Genomic DNA, 26,096 nt, shown 5'->3' on the forward strand with positions numbered 1-26,096 from the left:
TATTCCGCATGACGTCCTCATGCGGATTCATTTCTTCCACGTTAAGGAGCAACTTTTATCAGCATTTCGGAGAGAGACCCTGCTCCCGGAAAACTTCTCTCACCTGCAGTTGTTTGCAATTCACCTTGCAGAGGAGTAAAGCCCTTCTCCCTGTCACCAAAGCCTTACGGAACCATAGAGTTCCATACCGTTGGGGATACCCCTTGAAACTCCTGATTACCCATGAAGGTAAATCCTCTGTGGTTTCCACCCTACAAGAAGGGCTTGACCTGCTACGTGCCCTTGATATTATCCCTGAAGAACCCGCTGCTCCTTCAGCCTCATCCCCCCCTGTCCGGATGGAGACTGGCAGACAGTCCAGCGGAGGAGAAGGAAGAAAAATAAAACAAGGGTCTCTTGAGGAGTCTGCTGCGAATCCCTATTTGACTGTCAATTCCCAGTCGCTGGAGACCTTCCAGCGCTCACCCTTTGTTCCCCCCACATGAATGGGCATCTATAGTGCCTTCGGATCTCACTGGAGATCTCCTTTTTTATTGACTTCCGTTTTGGACTTTTGTTTTGTGTTCTTTTATTTTTTCTTACTGCACTGTTTCAGTTCCATTCTGGTTTATCAGCGCCCGAATGGTTCGGTTCCACTTGGACCCGAACTACAGCCATCCTACATCATCTGCCCTAGGAAGCCTGAGTCCCCGGGGAACCCCAGAGTTCTACTTTAAATGTGACTGCCTCTTGCCCTATTTGCACCTGATCATTGCCTTCAATGTCGCTTAAATTAGTTTCTTTTAATGTCCACGGCCTCAACCATCCGGTCAAGCGGAACTCTTTGTGGAAGGAAGCACTGAAATTGGGGGAGGATGTACTCTGTGTCCAGGAGACTCATTTTCTCAACGCGGCTGCTCCTAGCTTTCAACACAGGAGCTACCTGTATTTCAGGCCTCTGCCTCGGAAAAGAAAAGAGGAGTAGCCATTGCCATAAGAGACACGGTAGCCTTCTCCCTCACTGAAGTATTGATGGACCCTGAAGGAAGGTACTTGATATTGTTAGCTGAATTGAATAGGCCTTACACCATTGTTAATCTTTATGCCCCCAATGTACACCAGCTGCGTTTTTTTAATAGACTTTTCCGCAAGATCAATAAGTGTCGTAAGGGCTCCCTGGTTGTCTGTAGAGACTTCAATGTAACAGTCGACTACGCACTGGACACTACGTCCAGGGCGAGTCAACCCTTGCCGAAGCTCCAACCCCTACTAGCTGCTGAGGATGTATTTGATGCCTGGAGGTGTCAACATGCGAGCGAAAAAGACTTTACAATTCACTCTGTGAGACATAACACCTACTCCAGGATCGACTTGATTCTGGTGGACAGGTTGCTGCTGCAGGCAGTGTCTTCCTCCACCATCCATGACATTTCTTGGTCCGACCATGCGCCCATATCTATCGAGGTGGTGGAGGAACACGCTCAGCGCTTCGCCTATGTTTGGAGAGCGAATTCCCAACTATTTCAAAATTCCTCGCATGTTGCTACGATCTCTAAGAACCTGGCCGAATTCTTTGAGCTGAATGCCCGCTCAGTGCAAAGTCCCACTACCCTCTGGTGTGCCCATAAGGCCTTTATAAGGGGCATAATGCTTCAAATTTGCTGCAGAGAAAAAAAGGCCAGAACCCAAAAACTGAACTGCATTCTGGCGGATATTCGGTCCTTGGAATCCTCTAATAAACTGACGCCGGATCTCAACACGGCTCATAAGCTCACTCAGCTCCGTGCTGATCTTCGACGCTTACTGTTGGCCAAGTACGACAAATATGTGTACTCTCTCAAGTTGTCACACTACTCCTCCAGTAATCGCACTGGAAAATACCTAGCCAACAGGGTGAGGGCAGCTAGGATCAAAGCCAAAATCCCTTTTGTATACCACCCTATAGATAAACAGAAAAAAATCAATCCGCAAGAAATTGCGGACGCCCTTGCTGCTTATTACTCCTCTCTATATAATTTAAAACTAGATGTTGATACTCCTCTGCCCACAGATGAGTGTATACAATCCTTCCTATCTAGTATTAATCTACCCTCTCTCACAGAGGAACAATTGGAATCTCTAAACTTACCAATCTCACCCGCAGAAATAGGGAAGTGCATCAAATCCCTCCCCCTGGGCAAATCTCCAGGGCCAGATGGCCTGACTAACGATTACTACCGTGCATTTTCAGACCTACTTTCCCCCGTGCTCTCAGAGACTTATGCTGAGGTATTCTCCTCTGCTTCCTTCCCCCCGGAGATGCTTAGAGCCTATGTGGTTACGATTCCCAAACCGGGTAAGGAACCTAACACTCCCTCGAATTTTAGGCCGATATCCCTTTTAAACATGGATGTCAAAGTATACGCCAAGATTCTTGCTCAAAGACTCCTTCCCCTAGTCCCTACGTTGATCCATCCAGGTTGGTCCGGGTTCACGCCTGGCCGGCAGGCCTCGGACGCTACCAGAAGTGTTATTGGAATCCTTCAATTTGCGGAGGCCCGTCGAGCTCCTTCTCTGCTCCTTTCCTTGGATGCGGAGAAGGCGTTCGACCGGATTCATTGGGGATATATGGATAGGGTCCTTCGGAAGTTTGGCTTTGGTGGACCGATCCTCTCAGCCATTCTTGCTCTGTAATCAGCCCCCTCAGCACAGGTCTTCACTTCTAATATGCTATCGTCCCCCTTTTCCATTTCTAATGGCACCAGGCAGGGATGCCCACTATCCCCTACAATTTTCAACCTCCTGATTGAACCGTTGGCAGGAAGAATCCGCTCCCACCTCTTGATTGCAGGAATCCCAATGCATGAAGGCCCTCATAAAATCAACCTGTTCGCGGATTATATCATCCTCTTCCTGACATCACCAGCCTCGTCCTTACCGCAGGCCCACCAGGTACTCCAGGAGTTTAGCCTGATCTCCTACTATAAGGTGAATTTCTCCAAGTCTGTAATTCTAGACACAGACATTGAACCCCCTCTCCGCACTCATCTGATGTCCACATTTCCATATAAATGGAGTAACTCCACCATCCCCTACCTGGGAATCCAAATGACCAAAACAGCTCGCCATTTAGCAGAGGCAAATTTCCCCTCACTTACTGACAAACTTACTAAAGAAGCAAATAGACTAGCCAAGTGTGAACTGTCATGGTCAGGGCGCCTCGCGTCTTTCAAGATGCTGTTGCTCCCCCAAATCCTGAATATGTTTAGGGCACTACCTGTCACCCCCTCTGGGAAACATTTCTCCGGTCTTAACTCCTTGATGAATAAATTAATTTGGCATTCCAGAAGGCCTAGATGTTCCAAAATACTATTGATAAAGCACAGGCTGGCTGGTGGTATGGGCATTGTGGATCTAAAGGACTACTACCTAGCATCCCGGCTAGTCCAAATTACACACTGGTTTAACTCGGCTCAGGAACCGAAATGGTGCTGCATTGAAAAAGCCCTCACCCCCACCCAAAACCTAAAACTTCTTCTTGTTACAGACTCAATTAAACCCTGGCCTCTCCATTCACTTCCTGACACTGTTCGGGCCTTCCTGAAGGCCTGGCGAGATCTTCTTAGGTCCACGCCTCCGACCTCTAAATTGGTTGCACTTCCCATACCCCTGCAGGCCTTAGAATTCCTAATCCCTGATTTCACCACCAAAGAGTGGGCTGAGAGTGGAATACGGTGGCTGCAAGATCTCTTTCAGGGACCTTCCATGATCCCATTTCACTCTCTAAGGACGCGCTTTCAGCTAAAGCCTGCTGATGTATACAAACATTATCAAATATCTGTAGCTGTGTTTCGGTAGCTGAATCTCTTTGGCACTTTATCTACGCCAATCCTCCCCCTACCTAAAGGAATATCCTTATTCTACAACTTCCTCCAGCAAAAGCTTGCCTTCAGTAAATCTCATCCCTATCTGCGCTGGGAGGAGGAGGACTTAGGATGCACCTTTTCAGAGTTACAATGGTACCATGCATTCAAAGCTAACTACAGGGCCTCGAGGTGTGTCGGGCACTGGGAGCTATCCCAAAAAATTGCTCTACGCTGGTACCTTACTCCATTTAGGATCTCCAAGTTTGGCCTCGCTGAGTCCTCCCCCCTGTGTTGGAGGAATTGTGGGGAGGTTGGTAACCTACTTCATATGTTTTGGTCTTGTAAACATCTAAGAAGCTTCTGGAACGCCATATTTCGTGTCATTTCTAGTATCACAGGTTTCCTCTCTGCCCCTGAACCAGGCCTGGCAATTCTTAATTTGGGTATTGAAAAATACCCACCTAACTTTAGAGTTGTTATATCCCACATCCTCCTGGTGGCTAGGACATTGATAGCTAGATTTTGGAAAAATAATCAAGCACCCAATGCCTCAGAGGTTTGGTCGACCACCCATTTACATTTTTCTTATGAATCAATCCTAGCCCTCAGGATGGGAAAAAAAATTCAGTTTGATAACAATTTGGCAAATTTGGGACACATGGTATAAGAGTACTCACATGTCGTAATTCCTGACCCTGGAATCTAGCTACCCCTGCTAAAAAGTAGCAAGTATATAGTGCCATCCACATTCTTATTCCTACTTGCTTCCCCTTTCGGACATATGACAGACCAGTCTTTGACAGTTTTGTTATTTTGTTACCTGCTACGTTTTTGGTTTGCAGTATGTTTATCAAACTGCTTTATGCTTCTCCCTACTGTTTGCTTTGTGACATGCTACGTACTGTAAATTTTCTTGTGAAAATCTTTCAATAAAAACTATTTACAAAAAAAAAAAAGTCTTTATTTTAACTTTGCCATGCTTTGTAAGAGAAATGTAAATTTAGTGTGGTCCTAAACTGAACATATGATACAGTAAAAAGTGTTATTTTAGCCAAAATATACAAATTTTAACACTAAAATCAGGTTAAAAAAAAAAAATGATCTCGTTTATACACTGCATATAAAGTAAACATTTTTGCATGATAAAACTCTCATGTGAAAGCAAAAAATTGTACATGTATCACTTTGCTATATTAAAGTGGAGCTTATTTGTTTACCCCCCCCACTCCCACTTCGCCATGGCAAACTCATCCGGAAGTTCGGCTCCCCTCCTCCTTTCCCCCGCTGCCAGGCCATTCACAAAGCGGCCTTGCAAATGCGCAGTAGGGAACTGCAGCTTCACGGCCAATTTCCTTTACCTAAGATGGTGGCAGCAGCACCCGAGCGTCAATTGAAAAATCAACTCAGGGGAAGACACTGCTGGATTGGTGGACAGGTAAGTGTCCTAATATTAAAAGTCAGCAGCTACAGTATTTGTAGCTGCCGGCTTTTTTTTTTCCTGAAGGAGCCTGGAGCGTTGCTTTAAGTGATGACAAAGTTACTGCCAAACCAACAGGCCTATGCAGTTTGGATCACACTGGCTCCATAGAAGCCATTTTCAAACAGGTTTCCTCCAACGGTTGGTAGGGGTTCCTTGAGCTGCAGCCAAACGACCTCCCAGTCAGTGGTGTCTGCATAGTTCCAGGACCATCGTCCATTTGTAAAGCCAGCAGAATGATAGCAATTATTTCAACAGTCTGTAATGGTGGCATTCTTTTCACCACTGTAGGGTAGCATTCTTCTGATAAGAACTGGTTTTAAATAAGAGTCCCAAGACACAAACATTATCTGAAGGGGTTCCTCTGTGACAAAAAGGCTGAGAAGGGCTGCTCATTAGTATTCGGCTATCTCTGCACTATACACTAGCAGTTCTGGATGTGCATCTGGCTAATAGGGTGTAAGGTAATGATTTGCATGCTCTGCCTACTGTCCTGAAATGAGAATTAATACTCTTATTTTTGGGATATGTGATGGAATGAGACACACCTTCTGTTTTAAGAAGGATTTACTGTGCTAGACAAAGTAACGAAAACATGGCTCAGGAACAGCAACATGTATTTAAAAGCAGAGCACCAGCCAAAATTAAGATAAAATTGAACAACACGTTAAAAAAGATTACACAAAACCGGCTTTTGCTGCAATATTCGCCTTCAATTATTTCAGTTTTTTTTTTTTTCCTGCAGTAGCTTTTTCTGCCACTAGATGTTCTCAGTCTAATGGCTAGAATCATTTCAAGTAAGTAAACTGAAAAGGTAAAAAACTTTTTCTCTCTCATTTTGGACAAAGTAAGGAAGGTTTATAACTGTACCGGGAGTCACTTTGGGCAGGGGGGCCCATGGAACCCAGAATCCCATGGAGAGTTTGGGAAACCCTTGTTTCAGTTCCCCAAGCAACTCCTATGTCCAAGTTACCCTGTGTCTATTAAGGGCACAAGTTGTCTGAGAAAATGATGGAACATTGTAAGAGTTTTGTAGACTGTTGCCATGCCATCTGAAATCCCTGATCAAAGTATTGCTTAGATATGGATTTCATGGTCTTCAATGTAGGAGCTGGTCCGTCTGCTACTGGGGGCACCTGATTGTGTGAAGGTGTTCTGTGTTTATACTTGCGATGATGAGTATTGGGTCTTCTAAGTTAAGACGGCAAGCATGACCTGAAAGTTCAGACCTCTGTCACCTAGGCTGGTTAAATGACTAGTTAATTAGCTCATTTTAATTTATGTTTCTGGTTACAGTTGGTATTGTTAGGGTAATATAATCAGGAGGGGGAACAACCTTTGCAAGTGTATAAAAGCCTGTATACTTGTTTAAATAGTTCCAGCTTTGCAGCCAAATGAGTCCTGCCTAGTTATTATGTAGCTATGATAACTTTGATCTATATTCAGACTGGAGGAAATGGTATATGACGGAAACATTCAAGCGGAGTGTGGGACGTTCTGTTACAATAACCCTCTCCATTTTTTTGCCCTCTGTGTCCTAGTGTGGAGATTTTTCTTTACTTCCTGTCCCACAGCCAAAACAGGAAGTGAGAGGAAAACCCCCTCAAAGTGAGGGAACCTCTGGTGTTACCAGGAGCACCAGAACTAGTGTAACCATTGAAAGATTTCCCTTGAATTACAATACCAAAATTGTGAATCTTTCAAAAAACGGCACAAACAGAAATGCAAAAATGACAAGTGTTCTCTATCCTATCCAAATCACAAAAAAAAAAAAATAAGTGTTGTCTTTAGTTATATTTAGGCCATTTTCTCTGCCCAGGTTTTTCTGAACCTGCCCCAGCCTGTGACTGGACAGTAAAAGAAAAATCAGCAGTCATCAGGCCATCTCTCCGTTATCATTGCTTTACCTTTCCATCAGCATATTTCTTGTCGAAGCATTACCGGATTGGCTCCTTGTACTACTGCTTCCCACTCTAGCCCTGCTTTACATCGGCCACAATAGGATAATACCAGGGCAAAATCAGGTGCTTACATGGCTTGCCCTTAAAATGTAATGCTGAACTCTAAGTAGAAAATCTTCTAAAACCTCCCTCTCCAAGCATGAAAAAGATGTTAACATAAACATGGCTTCTTTATTGAGATCATTTAAGGTTCGTTGCATATTATCACACTGCTCTCTTCCAAATCCAGCAGCAGAATTGAGTGGGAGCACTGGGAGGAGTCAGCAGGGCAGTTGGTCCCTGCCAGATTACTGCTACAACATTTGAGGGAGGTGCCCTGTCATCACTGTAGTCCTGTCAATTGTCTTAAATCTTGTGGTTCTCTTGTCAGACTTCAGTACATTTAAAAGTTTCCCCAACTCAGTTCACAGTAAGTCTGGCTACCCTTTTCTCCATAAAAGCAACTCTGTAATGGGACAGTTCACATTATGCCAAATGATAATAAATGCAAACATATTGATTAATGAAAATAAGTACATTAATATAAGAAGCTCAGAGCTCCGTCTAAGGCAGTAAAGTAATGATCTGGCAGAAATCAAAGCCTGCTTCTCACCACCTTCTCCGGATTTTAAATGTAGAGTGGCAGAAGAAAGGCAGACATTGATTTTTGCCAGATTGCTATTCAGCTCCCTTGGACAGAGCTGCCAGCTTCCATGCTGATATGCAGCAACCAGCTATAAATGCTGCACACGCTGTCAAAGCAGCACAGTAGCAATCTGACATAAAATAGAATTTTAATCTGATAAATCAGTCTGCCTTTGTCCCCTCGCTCAACCTCCCCCCACCCCCAAAGCAATGGAGAGCTAAATGTAAAAGGGGCACAGTGGTGATAAGCAAGCGATGCGGACTTCTGCTACAGCAGGGCAGTGATGTGGACCCGCTGACTTTTCATAGAAACAGGCTGCAGTGACTGGTTGTTTTTAGAGGAAATGGGTGCCTTAAAAAACAAAAACAAAACACCATTTATTTTGATGGAGCACAGGAGCTAAAGCTGAAAAGATGATTTGATCTGCAACAGGAATCCAATCTCACAAAGGACTACTACAGTAGTAGTGTAGTTCAAAAACCCTTTCACTGCCAGGTCCGTACATCATACGGACCTGACAGCAGGGGGTTTCACGCAAATCTGGTGGCTGCAGCCAACGGGATTGTGTGTAAAACTGACACGTATACTCCTGCCGGTCAGGCGGATGCATTCAGGCAGCTGCGCCGTCGCCTGATTGCCCGGTACCAGTGCCCCCCCCCCCATGCATTCTGGGCTCTGCTGGTTTGGGACCAACATGGCGGGTAGAGGGGAGGGAGAAAAGCGGAGACACATCCGCTCTCTCCCCGTTCTGGCTGTGACCTGGAAAGCAAGGTGTATGACATCACTTCCGGGTCAGTCTCTCTGTGTCCCCGGCTAGAATAGCCGGTAAGGGATGTATTGCAATGCATTTACATTTAGACTCTGCATGTCTCATTAAAGAGAACCTGTCACCTAAAAATTATCACATTGGGGATTTTTCATCAACTATGTGATGAAAAAAAAATATATATATATCATTTTTTTATTAAAAAAAATTGTTTCACTCAAGCACATAAAATCCCAACCCCCTCAAAAAATTGAGGCCCCCCACCCTCACATATGCGCACGTACCAACATAAATGCACTCGTCGAGGGCACCTGCACATCAAAACATCGATTTTCAATACACATTACACATTGTCATGCATGCCGGAGTGAGAGCAATAATTCTAGCACAAGATCTTCTCTGTAACAGTTAACTGATGACCTATAGAGCTTTTGAAGCTCCGTACTAAAGGGTACTAAAGTTTCATGTCATGGGTGCACGCAAATTTAAAGTCTGACGTGTTGTCTACTTACTCTGTGCCAGCTCATCTTATATTTTCCAATTTTTTTTTTAAAACGTGTGCAAAAATTTCTCTGGCAGCGAAATATATAAAATTATATATTCATGAGATATAGATATACAGCCACTGTCTATAGTCCAAGCTTTAAAGTGATAGTAAACTGTCCGCAATAATTTTTTCCCCTTAATAAGCATTGTACAAATTGCTGTGTTCCGTTTGCCTGTAATTTTTCCTGTTGGAATCTATGTTGTTACCGGCGCTTGCGCATATTTTCCGATTCACGGCACACTCATTGTGCCGCCAGTTTATCCATTAATATGAATCTCCTCTCTGGGGCACTGTGCCGAGATCCCATGAGATTACAGTGCCATTCAGTTATTGAAACACCCCATGTGACTTGCGTCGTCACAGGGGGTGTAAACATTGGCACATTGCACGGCACCCTAGAGCAAGGAGATCAGCTGCATCACATAGTGGATGGTATCTTACAGTGTTAAAAAAAACCTACACGATCAAGGGGCAGAAGTAAACTGCACTACAGACTCGGAGGAGGACAGTAGATAAGATGGCAGTAGCTGTTTCTGAGAAGCAAGAATTTAAAAATTAATTAAAAAAGTAAGAAACATCTGAAGGTGGGAAAAAATAATGCAGAATGTTAAGGAAAGCTTTATCAGGCTGGATTTATTAAGGCGCATTTGAGGGGCTGAGTTTACTACCTCTTTAAGTACCCTAAACTCGTTTAAAAGGAATCCTGGGTATTAACAGGTTAGTAAACTAGCTTTGCATACTACCATACATTAGTATATTGCCTTGCAGGGGGAAACCTCCCCCCCCCCCCAAGTTTACTACCGCTTTAAAGAAAAAATTAGTAATAAAAAATAAATAAATCAACCACATATACACTGCCTTGCCAAAGCATTCAGCCCCCTTGGCTTTTTACCTATTTTGTTACATTACAGACTTTAGTTCGATGTTCTTTTAATCTGAATTATATGTGATGGATCAGAACACAATAGTCTACGCTGGTGAAGTAAAATTAGAAAAACATACATAAAACTATTTTTCAGAAGTAAAAAAATAATAATTAATTGGCATGTGTGTATGTATTCACCCCCTTTGTTATGAAGCCAATAAAAAGATCTGGTGCAACCACTTTCACAAGTCACATAATTAGTGAAATAATGTCCACCTGTGTGCAATCTGTCACATGATCTGTCATTACATATACACACCTTTTTGAAAGGCCCCAGAGGCTGCAACACCAAGCAAGAGGCACCACTAACCAAATACTGCCATGAAGACCAAGAAACTCTCCAAACAAGTAAGGGACAATGTTAAGTACAAGTCAGGGTTAGGTTATAAAAAAATATCCAAATCTTTGATACCACCCAGGAGCACCATCAAATCTATCATAACCAAATGGAAAAAACATGGCACAACAGCAAACCTGCTGAGAGATGGCTGCACACCAACCGCAGACCGGGCAAGGAGGGCATTAATCAGAGAGGCAACACAGAGACCTAAGGTAACCTTGGAGGAGCTGCAGAGTTCCACAGCAGAGACTGGAGTATCTGTACATAGGACAATAAGCCGTAAGCTCCATATAGTTGGGCTTTATGGCAGAGTGGCCAGACGAAAGCCATTACTTTCAGCAAAAAACAAAATGGTTACCAAGGGGGGTGAATACTTTTGCAAGGCACTGTAAAGTCCTTCCACATCTGCTCCAGAAAATCAGGATAATATTCAAAACAACAAGATAGAATTTCAATGGGCTCCCCTAATATATAAAGTTTGCTGCAAAGTCTGCCAGCTCCCTCGCTATTGCTGACATCTTTATCTGGTCTTCTTCTGGGTTAGGCATCTTCAGGCAACATAACTGGCTGGCCTAGGATAATTGTAACCCCATGGACGTAAAGGGAGACTTCTCTATTACATCTAATAAGTACCAGGAGTATAAAATCAATCCTTACCTTCCAGCTGTACCTTTATGATGTCTAAACAAAACTGTAGAGAGAGAAAAAAAAATACCCAGTTAAACCACAAATGGGATAAAACTCATCAATGTTTATAAAAAAAATAAAAATAAAAAAAGTCATTTATTATTACACAGATTTACATTTTTAAACTGGTACATTAGACTTACAATATCAGTTCTAGAAACAGATTTGTATGACCAGAAATCAGAATCGGATTTTTGCACCCATGTTTTTTTAGGTTCACTGAGGGACAAAGGGAGTCTTAAACCTTTGGGTTTTACAGCCACCCACATAAAAACGGGGCACTGACAAAAAAAAAAAAAAAAAAAAAATGTAGATCAGCCTAGAACAATCCTTACTACCAGCACGCCTCAATTTTGTAGCAAATCAGTACTGAGAACACGATCAAACACAGGAGGGGTGAACGAGCTATTAGAGCGAGTACAGAAATCCTTTTTTTTTTCCTCCATTGAGGTACAAAATAAGTCTTAAAAAGAAACTAAGGCCCCTTTCACACTGAGGAGGTTTTCAGGCGCTACAGCGCTAAAAATAGCGCTGCTTTAACGACAACACCCCTCCCGCCCCAGTGTGAAAGGGGCCCAAGGAGGAAAAAAAAAGGATTTAAAAACTGCTGGCATACAAGAAGTGCAAGGAGGTGTATGTCACTTCATGGATTTCTCTTACAAAATTACTGTTTTACAGACCTGCACTGCCTGAACCAAATCTACATAAATTTCCTTTCATTGAACACGAACCATACACACAGGGACTGAAGAACAATATCCTGGTTGAGGTTAAAAGGCAGAAACTATCTTAGAAATAAGTTCTGGCATTCAACACCACCTTGTCCCTAACAGAAGACTAAAAAGAGTTCTTTGCCAGATTAACTCACCAATTCTGAATGGAAATGGTAGACACCTGACCCTTATTAATGTCGAGAGCCCAAAGCTGGTCCAAACCTAGCTGCAGGAAGAACAGGATTTGTGTCACTGAGAAACTCCTGGGGTGCAAGTCCCAAGACTCACACCCAATGAAGTACGACTTCCATGTTGATGAATGGCCTTGTAGGATGTAAACATCCTAGCTTTATACATTGTAGGGTTCACATACTCAGAGGTGCCCTTGTTCTTACTTCCTGGGCTGTAACAGTCATGGACACAGCCGACGATCAAGAAGCATATTGGCAACTTGGCCCTTGGGACATAAGATCCTGCCTTTCTGGCAGTGTACCACATTCATCTGGGCTCATCCAGAGCAATGAAGATGACCAGAAGGCTAACTGCATGGAGCCTGTGGCGTAGACTAGAAAGACAATCTGTACCAGGATACAAATCTCTCTAGTTTGCTGATAAACCTGGAGGTCAGGAAGTCCACACCCAGCATCACCCACCTGTGACACAGGTCCCAAAATATCTCTGGGTGCACGGACCACTCTCCAAGGTCCAGGTGTCAACGGCTGGGGAAACCTATCTATCTACACCTGGAATGTACATTGCTGGCAAGGCAGGAACATGAAGCTCTGTCCAGGATAGGATCTGCTCTACCTCTCTTAGTGTAGAAGACTGAATTTGGATTGGAAATCTCTCCAATAAGGTGGTCTAACACTGAACAGACATCCAAATCACCTGAAATTTCATCAAATACAAAGTCCCCTGTACTCACAAGGTGTTGAGGACTCCTACCAAGATAGAGACTTGCACCGGCAATGAGAATATTCCAAAAACAGGAAGAAAGGATTTCCCCCAACTTCATAGCTGGAGTCCTGAGCCACAAGACGTGTCCAGAGATATGACTAACTAGTCCCAAAGCAACAGAACATTGTAGTGTAGATGTTTGGTGTGAAAATGGGGAAGGGGACTGCCGTGGAAGACTACCATCAGCCCAAAGACTCTCACGCAGAAGCGGAGAGTCGGACGATTCTGACAAAATAATTAAAACCTAAGACCAGGGAATCTGAAGTTTCTCCTTGGGAAGGAAGACCCAGGACTAAGAAGTGTCCACAAAGACCCAATTGCTCTAAATGCTGAGTTGGTTCCAGAGACAATTTTTGAAGGTTCAGTACCCACCCAAACTTCTAATGTTTGGACAGTTAAAGATACAGTACATTGTCAACAGAGCGCTTGCCAACTATTCCCTTCATAGGAGGACATCCAAGTGGCCTATACTCGGGATGCCACAGGAATGGAACTGGCTAACACTGTAGCTAGCAACTGGTAGAACAACCAAAGTGTATTTTTTGCCCAAGAATTGCATTTGAAGGACCACTATGCAAATACAGTATGACAAAATATTGCAATGAATGCCATTTTATTCTCTATGGTCTCTGCTAAAAAAATAAATATATATATATATATATATATATATATATATATAATGTTTGGGGATGAATAAAAATGTACAGAGCTTGTTCCACGATAAGCGAATATATGGTACCACTTCTATTATGGTATATACTGTAGACATATTGCTGTACCAATCTAAGTTAAAAATACATGGTGACGGTGGCAAAAACAAACCAAAATGATATTGTATACCAAAAATTCTATGATATGAAAATAATCAATATTTTAAAGTGACAATTATAGTTTAAGTAGTGATTTTGTGCAAAATAAAGTATTTTCTGTGCAATTAATTGCTGTCGTGCTCCGTTCCCAGGATGATATCTGTGCATCCACCCCATAAAAGACTGTAAACACTCCGCACCAGATATTGTCGACTCCCCTACCTTATAGTAAGGGAAGTCTGCTCGGCTTGTCAGTCTGTTTTTTTGGGAGACCTATCCCATTGCGGTGTCCTCCGGTGGCTCCCAGGGGTACAGATTACCTTCAATGATGGTTCCAGAGCTCCAAAACTGGGTTATACAGGTAGGCAATGAATGGAGAGAAAGCTCCGTATGGTGTAAAATCCTTTAGTTATTTAGTTCATTACAAGGCATTTTTACAAGGTAAAAAATATATGGAATATAATTATGTAAAACTAAAAAGGAAAAAACATTATTTAAAAACGGCCTCTATAGATTAAAGCAGAACTCTGGGATTGTGAAGAAATTCCTCATTTAGTATTATTATTATACAGGATTTATATAGCGCCGATAGTTTACGCAGTGCTTTAGAACATTAGGGTAGACATTGCAATGCAATACAATTTAAGACAGGGGGAATCAGAGGGCCCTGCTTGTTAGAGCTTACAATCTAGGAGGGAGGGTCAAGTTATACAAAAGGGTAATAGCTGTGGGGGATGAGCTAATGGAGAAAAAATAGTGCAGTTGTTAGATGGAGGCAGGATAGGCTTCTCTGAAGAGAAAAGTTTTCAGGGATCGCCTAAAAGTGGATACATTTGGAGATATTCTGACAGATTGGGGTAGTGAGTTTCAGAGGATGGGCGAGGCTCGGGAGAAGTCCTGGAGGCGGATATGGGAGGAGGTGATGAGGGAGCTAGAGAGCAGGAGGTCTTTGGAGGAATGAAGTGGGCGATTAGGTTGGTATTTTGAGACTAGGCTAGTGATGTAGCTGGGGGCAGAGTTGTGGATGGTGCACCCCCCCCTCCCCCACACATGACACTAAACAGTTATTACATTTGTGAAATTTCTTACAGTTTAAAAAGATATGACTGATTGAATTTTCAGGAAGTCAGCTCGGGGATTAAGAAAATGCAGCATCTCTTCTGGCAGGGAGGATCTCTTAGAACGGGGATTGCATCATATCCTCTCTACTCTTTTTACAATGTAATCAGACTACATTTACCATTATGCTTTGCAAATTATAATGCATGTGGGAGGGTACACTAGGCTTGTACATGTAAATGTGAACTCGCCCACTGCAACATAAATCACACCCCTCATTCTGCAGCCAGCAAGCTATACATAACACACGGTATGATAGGTTACAGCCTTATAAATGCAAAGCATATCTGTTCTCTCCCCTCTAGTCACAACAGGAGATAATCATATTGCCCTTACTTTATGTAATTACTGAACTGTAGACACATTCCATAACTATATATTACAAACATTGTACTCTGCTGTAAGTCAGTATTAGAAATATTGCTCCTGCTGCAGCTTTGAGATCATTCTAACAGCAATCAGTGGCCCCCAGTGCAGCTCATCAGTGCATAGCAGGATCATTAGCACAAATCACCGGATGACACAGCAAGGATCTCTAGCTATGACAGGTATTGTATGCGAGAACACCGATCACTGTAATCTCCTGGCGGATTGGCACAGTGCCCGCGGGAGATTACAGTGAACAGTGTTCTCGATATGGCAATGCACAGAGATAGGGGGTGTCACGGATCACACCCGCCCACGGCAACTAGCCAACCGTGACGTGCGTACTGTGACTGGGGTATATGAGGAACTAAGGGAATAAAGGGGAACTTATACTGAGCATGCAAGACTGGCTGTGGTACTTTCACAGCCTACACTACTTTTGGCCACCACTAGAGGGAGACTCCACTTCAATCCAGCTAGCTGACCACACACAGGCAGATATGAATCTTACATACAATTTGGTGCAGTCTAATGGTTGGGGTGCAGTCTAGCAATTACTACACACTTCTAGGGTTCCTCCAGCTATCCTGCAAGCTTAAACCCCGGTGTTAATCACTCTTCCCACTGTCACCACACCCACACACAAACGATAGCCTGCCACCACCCAACAGTTTGTCCGCAGACTGTTCTGCTGAGCCACCACACACACACAGATCTCTGTCTGGAAGATCTGTTAGCTTACAATCTGCATGCAATCTGCCAACACACAGTGCAATTGCATACCGATTGATGCGGAACTTAGACCGAAGACTTAGGCACTAAAATACAACAACCTCTCTAGAGATACGAGTCCTAGCTTAGTACACAGAAGTCACTTATTAATTTTATCATTTAATATCCTGAAAATGGGCAGTGCATATAAGATGTACAAAGAAAAAGGAGTTGCCAAAAAAGATACAAAAAATACAGAATGACACACAATTGGCAATTTGCTATGAAAATAAAAGGGGATAAAAGCAGAGAAACTTTACCGAAATCCATTAGTAGAAGCATACTGGAACATGTGGGAACTCCCCAGTTTCGAACTGGCTTCGTGGAAGAACAATGTCCATATCTCAGGCGACCCAATTTATTGAAATATGGATGTGGTCTGGACTTTAGGCCTTGGCCAATCAACCCTGGGGGTGTTCCTGTCTCAACCCACAGGATGTCTTGTGTTCTGAAATTACCAGAGTCGAATTGGCCCAGAACGGCGCTGATTGCTGGGTCATGGATTGGATTTCCGATACCAGCGCATCAGTCCGATCGCAACAGTACCAATCAATGCCTGCCTGCCGCAATCAGGCGCCATATAACAGTTTTGTGTGGTTCTCTAGGATTCCACACATGCTAAAAATACAGTTACATGTCCACGTAACCCATCACGTGTACGATCAAAAAGAATTATTTTCATCTCTCTGTCACTAATATTTTCGCTTTTATGAGAGATAAAATAGGTTCTTTAGATCTGTTGATATTAATCAAAGTTTGCAGACCGGCCGGGGCCTTGTGAATGCCCCCTGCAGATATAAATGTAGCCAAAATGACAAGCGGTTTTCTTTGAGGCCTCAGGAAGGTGGCAATCTAGGTTTACTCTAATGGGAACTTTTATTGGCATCTAGGTGTCACTTCGATCCTAGAAAACGGTCTCTGTCCTTCTCAAATGCTAATGAAAGAACATATGTGCATGACTGACATAGAATACTATATTTTTAATAACCCAGAATTAAACTACATCTACAATTACACTACTTCTACAGATCACATCACATCTTGCTAAGGCAAAAACTATCCTACGCTTACATTTTCGTTACAGCGGGCAGGGAGCAGATGAGGAGGATAGAGGAGAACACCATGGGCGGCACAGACCAGGGGCTGCGAGACCCCTCCGTCCACTACAGGAAATAGAACTCCATGCTCGCTGTGGATTGAACTACAAGTGGGATTGTCAGACCCCTGGCTTAGCTTAGGGGAGGAATAGAAGCCAGCGGTCTTACAAAAAGGATGTCAGCAGGCAATAACGGTTTTTCAGCAAGGCTATTGCAGAGGAACTTCAGCATTCAGAAGAAAATGGATGGCAAAGTTGGTGAAGGTAGGAGATGGGCAACAAGGTCACGGAAAAAGCTTTTGCCTGGAGTTCTGCTTTAAGAGTAATGGACGCTGCTGGTTACTTGGTGTGTTCCACTCTCAAGGCCGGAAGTGACACACGGGAGAGTCAGCTTGATGCGTGTCATCATCTAAGTGCAACGGTATCAAAAGCTTTTGAGCGCAAATTTTTTTGTACACAACATAATTTTGGTTTATGTTTTTGCCACTGTCACCATGTATTAAGTTTTAACATAAATTAGCACAGCAATATTTCTACAGTATATACCATAATAGAAGTGATGCCATATATTAGCGTATGGTGGAGCAAGCACAGTCTGTATTTAAATTAATTTACATTGGCTTACCTGAGGGGACAACAGATAGCAGAGGCTCACCCACACCATTAATAATTTAGATTGTATACCTAGGCACGGGTGTTTAACATTTTTTTTTTTATAATGTTTTGATGTACTAGGCAATTTTCTATCAAAAAATACTTAAACTCTTAAACAAAACGTTTCAGAAAAGGCATGGTCAGCAAGTGGTTAAACATCTGTCAATATCAACGTCTGTGTAACAATATGGTACTAATACTTTGGTAGAAGACAAATGTGAATTTACCTATGTACTCTATGAAGAGGTATGTAATGTCTCCAAGCTATACAAACAATAGAAATACATCAGTCTGGCATAAACCATCTCATTTGAATAGTTTACTGCAAGGGTCCTTAGTCATAATAACAAGACATGTTAACTTCAAAACACTTTGTACAAAGTAATTTTAGGGTTGCCTACTCCTACTGAACACAATTCTAACCTGGCTCTTTAGAATAACTAGCAATAAGGAGCTACTTTCAGTAAGTAGCGTTTGCCTTCCCACAGTGCAGAAAAATCTCTGGAGTCTTTGCAGTGTCTTGTTGGCAGAGTTCAGGCAAGAATTATAGCAGGACACAGCGATGCAGAACTCTTAGAAAGCCTATATATTGCCATCTTGAAAAAACAATGTGTTTATGTACTTACCACAACAGGTTCTACTATTGTTCTATACAGGGTTCCCACACGTATATTTCGACATGGCACAATGATACTTTCACAGGCTGCATAACCCACTGGTAAAGGCTCACTCGGACCATCTGACTGGGCAACCTTACGACGCTTAACAGGTGTATTTGTGACAGAATTGCCAAACTGTGGAAAAAAAAAAAAATTAGTACCACGGCTGCCACAATACACCACCATTTTATCTTATTAGGCACTGAAATAGAGAACAGACTGACGCTGTAGCTTTACAGGAATTTCAGTCAAATTCTAACTAAGCCTAAACCTACTACCACCCCTATTCTAAAGTCTATACTAGCTACCCTGTAAAGGAAAAAGATGTCTATACTTGCCTATTCTGAAGCCATTCTGGTACGGTCACATGATTGGGTTCCAGTGCCAACTTCAGTGTAGAAGAGAGGCAGCGACAATGGCTGCAGAGCCTGGGCAATGACGTTACCCATAGGCTTACTATGGAGCATCCGTTGTCAGCTGTCCCTCCTCTACACTGAAGCCCGCGCTGGGAACTGATCATGTGACAGGACCAAGGCGACTAAGTAGACGTCTTTTTGTTTACAGGATATTTAGAATAGCCTTAGAAGGAGGGTGGGAAAAGGTTTAGGCTTAGTTAGAACGTGACTGTAATTCCAATTTAAAGCCCAACTCCAGGCAAAAGCAACATTTAAAAAATAAGTAAAAGGCAAAAGTTATTGTTTAAGTTTTGGATAGAGTGGAGATGGATTAGAACACTTGTCAGTTTCTACTGCTGTCTGTGACCCCGTTAGGGAGATTTAAAAGAAAATCCCAAATTTTGGGTTGTCCCCAGAAAAGTAATAGGGACACTAGCTCTGGTGACCTGGGGGTCCCCAAGGGATTCCCTTAATTTGCTGGGATTTCCTCTCACTTCCTGTTTGGCTATGAGACATGAAGTGAAGGGAAATCTCCACAATAGGACACAGATGGCGAAAAAAAAAGCCAACAGGTGTTATAACCCTCCCTTTCTCTATCTAAAATAATATAAAAAATAAAAGTTCTGCCTATAGTTTTACTTTAACCGCTTAAAGACCAGCCGCAGTCGCTTGACAGCAGCACAATGGCTCTCCTGCGCCAATCGTCATAGGTGTATGGCGGCTCATGCAAGCACAGTTGCAGATGCAGTCTCACTGCAGGAGCTTGCCCGCGGGTCGGGAGAACTCTATGTCCTCCGGGGGCCTGCGATTGCCTGTACACAGGCAGAATGAGGAAATGCAAACAAGGCATTTCCTCGTTCTGATAGGAGACATGACAAGGATCTACTATTCCCAGGGGTCGGGAACAGTGATCTCTGTCATGTCCCTGTAATCTTAGCCCCACCCTCTTAGTTCACAAACACTCATAGGGAACACAGTTAACCCCTTGATCACCCCTTGTGTTAACCCCTTCCTTGCCAGTGACATTCACATAGTAATCATTTGCTATTTAGAGCTCTGACTGCTGTATAAAGGTCACTGGTCCCAAGAAAAGTGTCAAAGGTGTGTGATCTGTCCGCCGCAAGCTCGCAGTCACGAAAAAAAAAAAAAAAAAAAAAAACACAGATCACCGCCATTACTAGTAAAGGAATATAAATATAATAATTTATAATAATATTTATAAATAATAAATATATAATAATCAAAATGCCATAAAAATATTCCCGATTTTGTATACGCTATACTTTTTGCTCAAACCAATCAATATACGCTTATAGCGGGGTTTTTTTTACCAAAAATATGTAGAATATATATTGGCCTAAACTGATAAAGAAATGTGTTTTAAAAAAAATAAAATGTGGGATAATATAGCAAAAAATCTTTTTTTTTTTTTTTCAAAATTGGTTATAGCGCAAAAAAAAAAAACAGTGGTGATATTGGGAAATAGCGGACGTCAATTTTGTTGGGGTACAGCATCGCACGACTGCGAAATTGTCAGTTAAAGCGACGCAGTGCAGAATTGCAAAAAATGCTCTGGTCATTAAGGGGGTAAAACCTTCCGGGGCTGAAGTGGTTAAATAGTGCATCAATTACCCAACTCTGCAGGCTTGATTCCCAACACTTCTTTCCAAGCCATCTCAGTGTGTAATGGATCAAGATCACACTTTCCTCTACGGGCCTAGCTAATTTCTTGCCCTGGAGCCCCTCTTTATGCGCACCAGTTCCTTCACTGGCCCAGGAGTTCTGCCTCTGGAGCCTATCAGAGAAAGGAGGTGTCCACAATTCACAGGCAGTGATGTGAACACCAGAAGGAGGACCCCAGAGGTAAGCAGAAAATGAGAGGATTGTCACGTGACCCTGGCTACGGGTAATTAAAATGGGCTTTTGGAAGAAAAAAAAAATGTTATACCAGCGGTTAGAGGGGGTGAATTAGGGGTGCTAATATTCTGAATTCGGTCTGAAACCTTTTGTGGCCACTAATGCATGATGGGGGCAAAAGGTGGGCTTTTTTGTTTGCTAATGTACTTACAGCAACAATATTGGTCTTTTTTTGGGGGGGGGGGGGGGGGATTTAGTGTTGAATGTATCAGCAGATTTAAATAAACTAACCAATCAAAGCCAAACTCCAGCTTACACTTTAAAATTAGTTACAGCAAACATTTTTTTTTTTTTTTTACATAAACACCCATCAGTAATAAATGACTTGTCTCATCTCTGTAAACTGATTCATCTGGAAGAAAACTTTTTCTTTTAAAACATCACCAAATATAAGTAAAAGAAAGCCTAAAAAAGGAAACTAATGCAGCCATCACATATAAGAATTGGCAAACTGGATTAAAATAAATGTTTGCTTTTGGGTTTAATACCACTAACTTTGCCACAAATGTGAGGTCTTTGTGACTTCTTATGAGCTTGAAAGAAAGTATATCTTTCTCTGTATACTACCAATTATATCAGCCGTAATGTAATGGATTTGAACAAAAAGGAAGAATTTTTGGGTGACTAGACTGTATGAGAACCATAGTGTGGACATAAGAGGATGGGACGTGTGTAACACCTGCTACACATAGACAGTTTTTTCATTCAAATCAGCAGGCTGAACAGAAAAAAAAACTGAGGAGTTTGCTGTACTAACCATGTGATGTTAGTACAGCGATCTCCCCACTGAGATATTGTGCTCTGACGGAGGGCTGCTCACACTGGCTGCCAGCGCTGATCAGATGCTGATTGGCTGCTAGGTTTCCAGCATGCCCGTTCGACAGAAGGTTAGGTTAGGCCTGTTAGGCCACCTTCTGCTGGACAGGCTGCAGCTTCTTTTGAACCAGCCAATATTTGGCTAGTGTGCGCCGGCCTTAATTCACAGGATTACCTGAAAAAAAGATTAAAAAAGCCTTTAAGAAAACAAATGCAGCCACTAAATGTAATGACTGGTAAGCTGCAGTATATTTAACCAGTTGCCGACCGCCGCACGCCGATGTACGTCGGTAGAATGGCACGGGCAGGCATAAGGACATACATGTACGTCCCTTGCCTCCCGCGGGTCGGGGGCCCGATCGGGCCCCCGCCCGGTGCCTGCGGCGGTCGGTTTTCGTCCGGGAGCGATCCGGGACGAGGGGGCGGCCATTCATTCATGGCCACCCCCTCGCGATCGCTCCCGACGAATAGAAATCCCCGGTGACATCACTTCCTCTCCTGTAATGTAAACACAGGAGAGGAAGTGATGTATTCTCTCCTCCGTGTCGGTATTTTTCGTTCCGACACGGAGGAGAGCGGATCAGTGAGTTGCACCAACACTCTACACACACAGTAGAACATGCCAGGCACACTCACACCCCCCCTTTACCCCCCCAATTACCCCTGCCCCCCAGTCACAGTGACACCAATGTCATTTTTTTTTTTTTTTTTGCATTGGTGTCATTTGTGACTGTAATAACTGTTAGGGCAGTTAGTTAGCCCCCTTTAGTTCTAATGTACCCCCCTAACCCCCCCAATAAAGGTTTAACCCCGTGATCACCCCCCGTCGCCAGTGTCACTAAGGCTGGGTTCACATTGCAGCGGTTTATGAGAACGAATGTGATTAGCACCGCACTGCAGTGCAAATCACATCCGATCTCTGTGCGATTCGAGTTCAGCCATTCGCCGCACCCGCCGCACCCGCCGCACCCGCCGCACCCGCCGCAAATTCGCACGGGACCCTTTTTTTGGCCCGCAGCAGAATCGGATCGCATGGGTGTTCACACCATGCGATCCGAGTTTGCAGATCGCACTGCGATATGCGAACTGATCTGGGGGTGTCAGTAACATTTCACTGACACTCCCAGCAGTTCGCATAGGGCAGTGTGAACTGCCGCCGGGAGGCATGCGATGCGGGAACCCGCCGCGGATTCGTGGCGTTCCCGCATCGCTCCAGTGTGAACCCAGCCTAATAAGCGATCGTTTTTCTGATCGCTGTATTAGTGTCACAGGTGACGCTAGTTAGGCAGGTAGGTATTTAGGTTCGCTGCAGCTTTTTATAGCGCCAGGGACCCCCATATACTACCGCATAAAGCCCCCTAATTGCCCCCTAGTTAACCCTTTCACCAGTGATCACCATATAACTGTTACAGGTGACGCTGGTTGGTTAGTTATTTTTTTTATAGTTTCAGGGCACCCGCCATTTATTACCTAGTCTCACTAGTGTACCCCTAAATTTAGGGGTGTCTACTTTCCAAAATGGGGTCATTTGGGGGGGGTTTGTGCCATCTTGGCATTTTATGGCCTTCAAAACTGTAACGCCCTTAGAAAGCCTGAAGGCGGTGCTTGGTTTTCGGGGCCCCGTACGCGGCTAGGCTCCCAAAAAGTCCCACATATGTGGTATCCCCGTACTCAGGAGAAGCAGCAGAATTTATTTTGGGGTGTCATTTCACATATGCCCATGGCATGCGTGAGCAATATATCATTTAGTGACAACTTTGTGAAAAAAAAAAAAAAAAAAAAAAAAAGTTTGTCATTTTCCCGCAACTTGTGGCAAAATATAAAATATTCCATGGACTCAACATGCCTCTCAGCAAATAGCTTGGGGTGTCTACTTTCTAAAATGGGGTCATTTGTGGGGGTTTTGTGCCATCTTGGCATTTTATGGCCTTCAAAACTGTAATAGGTAGTGAGAAGTGAACTCAAAAATTTACGCCCTTAGAAAGCCTGAAGGCGGTGCTTGGTTTTCGGGGCCCCGTACGCGGCTAGGCTCCCAAAAAGTCCCACATATGTGGTATCCCCGTACTCAGGAGAAGCAGCAGAATTTATTTTGGGGTGTCATTTCACATACGCCCATAGCATGTGTGAGCAATATATCATTTAGTGACAACTTTGTGTAAAAAAAAAAAAAATTTTTTTTTTTGTCATTATTCAATCGCTTGAGGCAAAAAAATAAAATATTCAATGGGCTCAACATGCCTCTTATCAGTTTCCTTAGGGGGTCTACTTTCCAAAATGGGGTCATTTGGGGGGGTTTTGTACTGCCCTGCCATTTTAGCACCTCAAGAAATGAGATAGGCAGTCGTAAACTAAAAGCTGCGTAAATTCCAGAAAACGTACCTTAGTTTGTAGATGTGACAACTTTTGCGCAAACCAATAAATATACAATTATTGACTTTTTTTTTACCAAAGACATGTGGCTGAATACATTTTGGCCTAAATGTATGACTAAAATTGAGTTTATTGGATTTTTCTAATAACAAAAAGTAGAAAATATCATTTTTTTTCAAAATTTGCGGTCTTTTTACGTTTATATCGCAAAAAATAAAAATCGCAGAGGCAATCAAATACCATCAAAAGAAAGCTCTATTTGTGGGAAGAAAAGGACGCAAATTTTGTTTGGGTACAACATTGCATGACCGCGCAATTACCAGTTAAAGCAGCGCAGTGCCAAAGTGTAAAAAGACCTCTGGTCATTTACCAGCAAAATGGTCCGGTCTGAAAGTGGTTAATAGTACATTTTTCTTTTTGGCAAAAATGCACTTTAAATCCTAAAATGTATGTCTGCACTTTCCTGTTTTACCAGACAGTGAAAAGTCTCTTCACTACACTCTGCAGAACAGACAAATTAGTTTGAGCAATAAATTGTCTACACAGTAAAAATAGGGTAAACTGACCAACACAGTTACCATATTTTAGTACTACTTATAAGGCCTCATGTACACTGGACATTTGTCCTGCTCTTTTAAATGCCAGGAGAAAAGCAGCATCAAAAACGCCTTGGAAACACGTTTTGGTGTGCTTAATTGCGTCATGTGCGTGAGTATTCATTCAATTCGATGGCCTGAATATTAACTTATTCTGGCCATTGAAATAAATGAACGCTCAAACGCTAAAGCATTATTTTTGCCAAAACGTTGCTGCTCCTGAATGCACTGGCACTATTTCGTTTTTTGCCTCTAAGCTTTTGTAAATGCTTATGTGTGCATGGACACATATAGGGGTGTTGACAGGCAAAAAAAAAAAAAAAGTCCTGTGTTCGAGACCTAAAAAAGGTACAAACTCGAAGAATAAAATATGGTACATAATTATCGGTAGAGAAAGATAGGAATGATAAAAATATAAATATTTTAATTAAAATACTACCTGATCTTTCATTCTTGCTTTCCTGGGTATTGTGATGTCGGCCTCTGCTGGATTACTAAACTTGATATCTATAAAACTATTTTCTCGCAGCGCTGCTTCTACTTTTCCAGATGATGGAACGGGAGAAGAACAAGCGGAATCAGCAGGTCGTGGAGAGATGCTTTCTAGTCTACTTGTACTTCCAGTGCTAGCATTGTCTTCATCATCACTAGATAAGATTACTGGAAGTAAAAAATACATTTTCAAGTAAGCAACTATAAATAACACATAGTGTTATCCAAAGAAATCAAATCTATTCAGATCGCAAGAGACAGGCAAAAATGGGATTTTTGTACTCATCGTAAAATCCTTTTCTCTGACGTTCATTGACGGACACAGCTCCTTTAATTATTGACCTTAGGATTATCACGCCACTTCAGGAGAGGACTAGGCAGAACATGTAACATGTAAAAACAGCAAGACTGCACAGCACCACCCAGGGGGTGGTCCCTCCGGCTATAACCCCTCACCCTGCTTCCTGCAGCTCAGTTTGTCAAAAAGCAGTACAAACATAAATGGGAGGGGTGGGTGTTGTGTCCGTCAATGAACTGAGGTACACAGAGACCCAGCACTAGAGGTAAAAACGTGCCGAGGCTACCAGAAAATGGGCGCCGGCTTTCCTTAGTACAAAGATCACCAAGAAAATGGCCACCGAACCGTCTAGGAAATGGCTAACAGCCATACACTGCAAGACTAAAAATCGGTGGCGTTCTCTCCTGAGGTAAATTTACTCAGGCACCTCATAGCGCAGTAAAAAAAGGGCAGGAAAACAAAAAAAAAAAAAAAAAAAACGGACCCCAACAGCCAATGGAGCCCTGCCACAGCTCGAGCCCTCCCCCCCCGGAGGACCCCCGGCCTAGGTACATACACCACACCTCATGCCCAGTCACACAGCAGCCCCAGCAGGGGGAGGAGGGAATGAGGGATTGGGAGAGAGGAAAGAGTGAGAGACCCCCCCCCCAGTTGACCTCCCAGGGAATGCCCAGATGCTCTATCCTGCCGAGGCCGGGAGAGACGTACTTACCCCTCCCTGTCGGGATTGCTGGACGCATTCCACCACAGACCCATCACCCAAGCAGTACGGGGTGGCTGACATGGACAGTAGTAGCCTGGTCAGGTGTGTGCCGCGGAGCTTATAGCTCACCGGCCGCCCCTGGAGCAGAAGGGGCATGTCGTGGCCAACCCAGCGCGTAGCTAGGGTCTGCTCACGCTCGATGGTCAGGCTGGG

General features: G+C 43.3%; 1 protein-coding gene across 8 annotated transcripts in view; it reads right to left on the minus strand.

Moving 5' to 3' along the window:
* SENP6 (SUMO specific peptidase 6) overlaps positions 1-26,096 on the minus strand; it is a 157,535-nt gene that overhangs the window by 72,215 nt on the left and 59,224 nt on the right. For all 8 annotated transcript variants that reach the window (XM_077487361.1, XM_077487362.1, XM_077487360.1 and 5 more), the window contains 3 exons: positions 24,830-25,050; positions 18,264-18,431; positions 11,123-11,156 (listed from right to left, as the gene is read on the minus strand). In XM_077487361.1, the coding sequence (XP_077343487.1) occupies positions 11,123-11,156; positions 18,264-18,431; positions 24,830-25,050 (423 nt within the window). The remainder of the gene's footprint in view (positions 1-11,122; positions 11,157-18,263; positions 18,432-24,829; positions 25,051-26,096) is intronic.

The sequence above is a fragment of the Lithobates pipiens genome, unplaced genomic scaffold (assembly GCF_037356315.1).
Source record: "Lithobates pipiens isolate NorthernLeopardFrog02 unplaced genomic scaffold, aLitPip1_a1.2 Scaffold_18, whole genome shotgun sequence".
Lineage (NCBI taxonomy): Eukaryota > Metazoa > Chordata > Amphibia > Anura > Ranidae > Lithobates > Lithobates pipiens.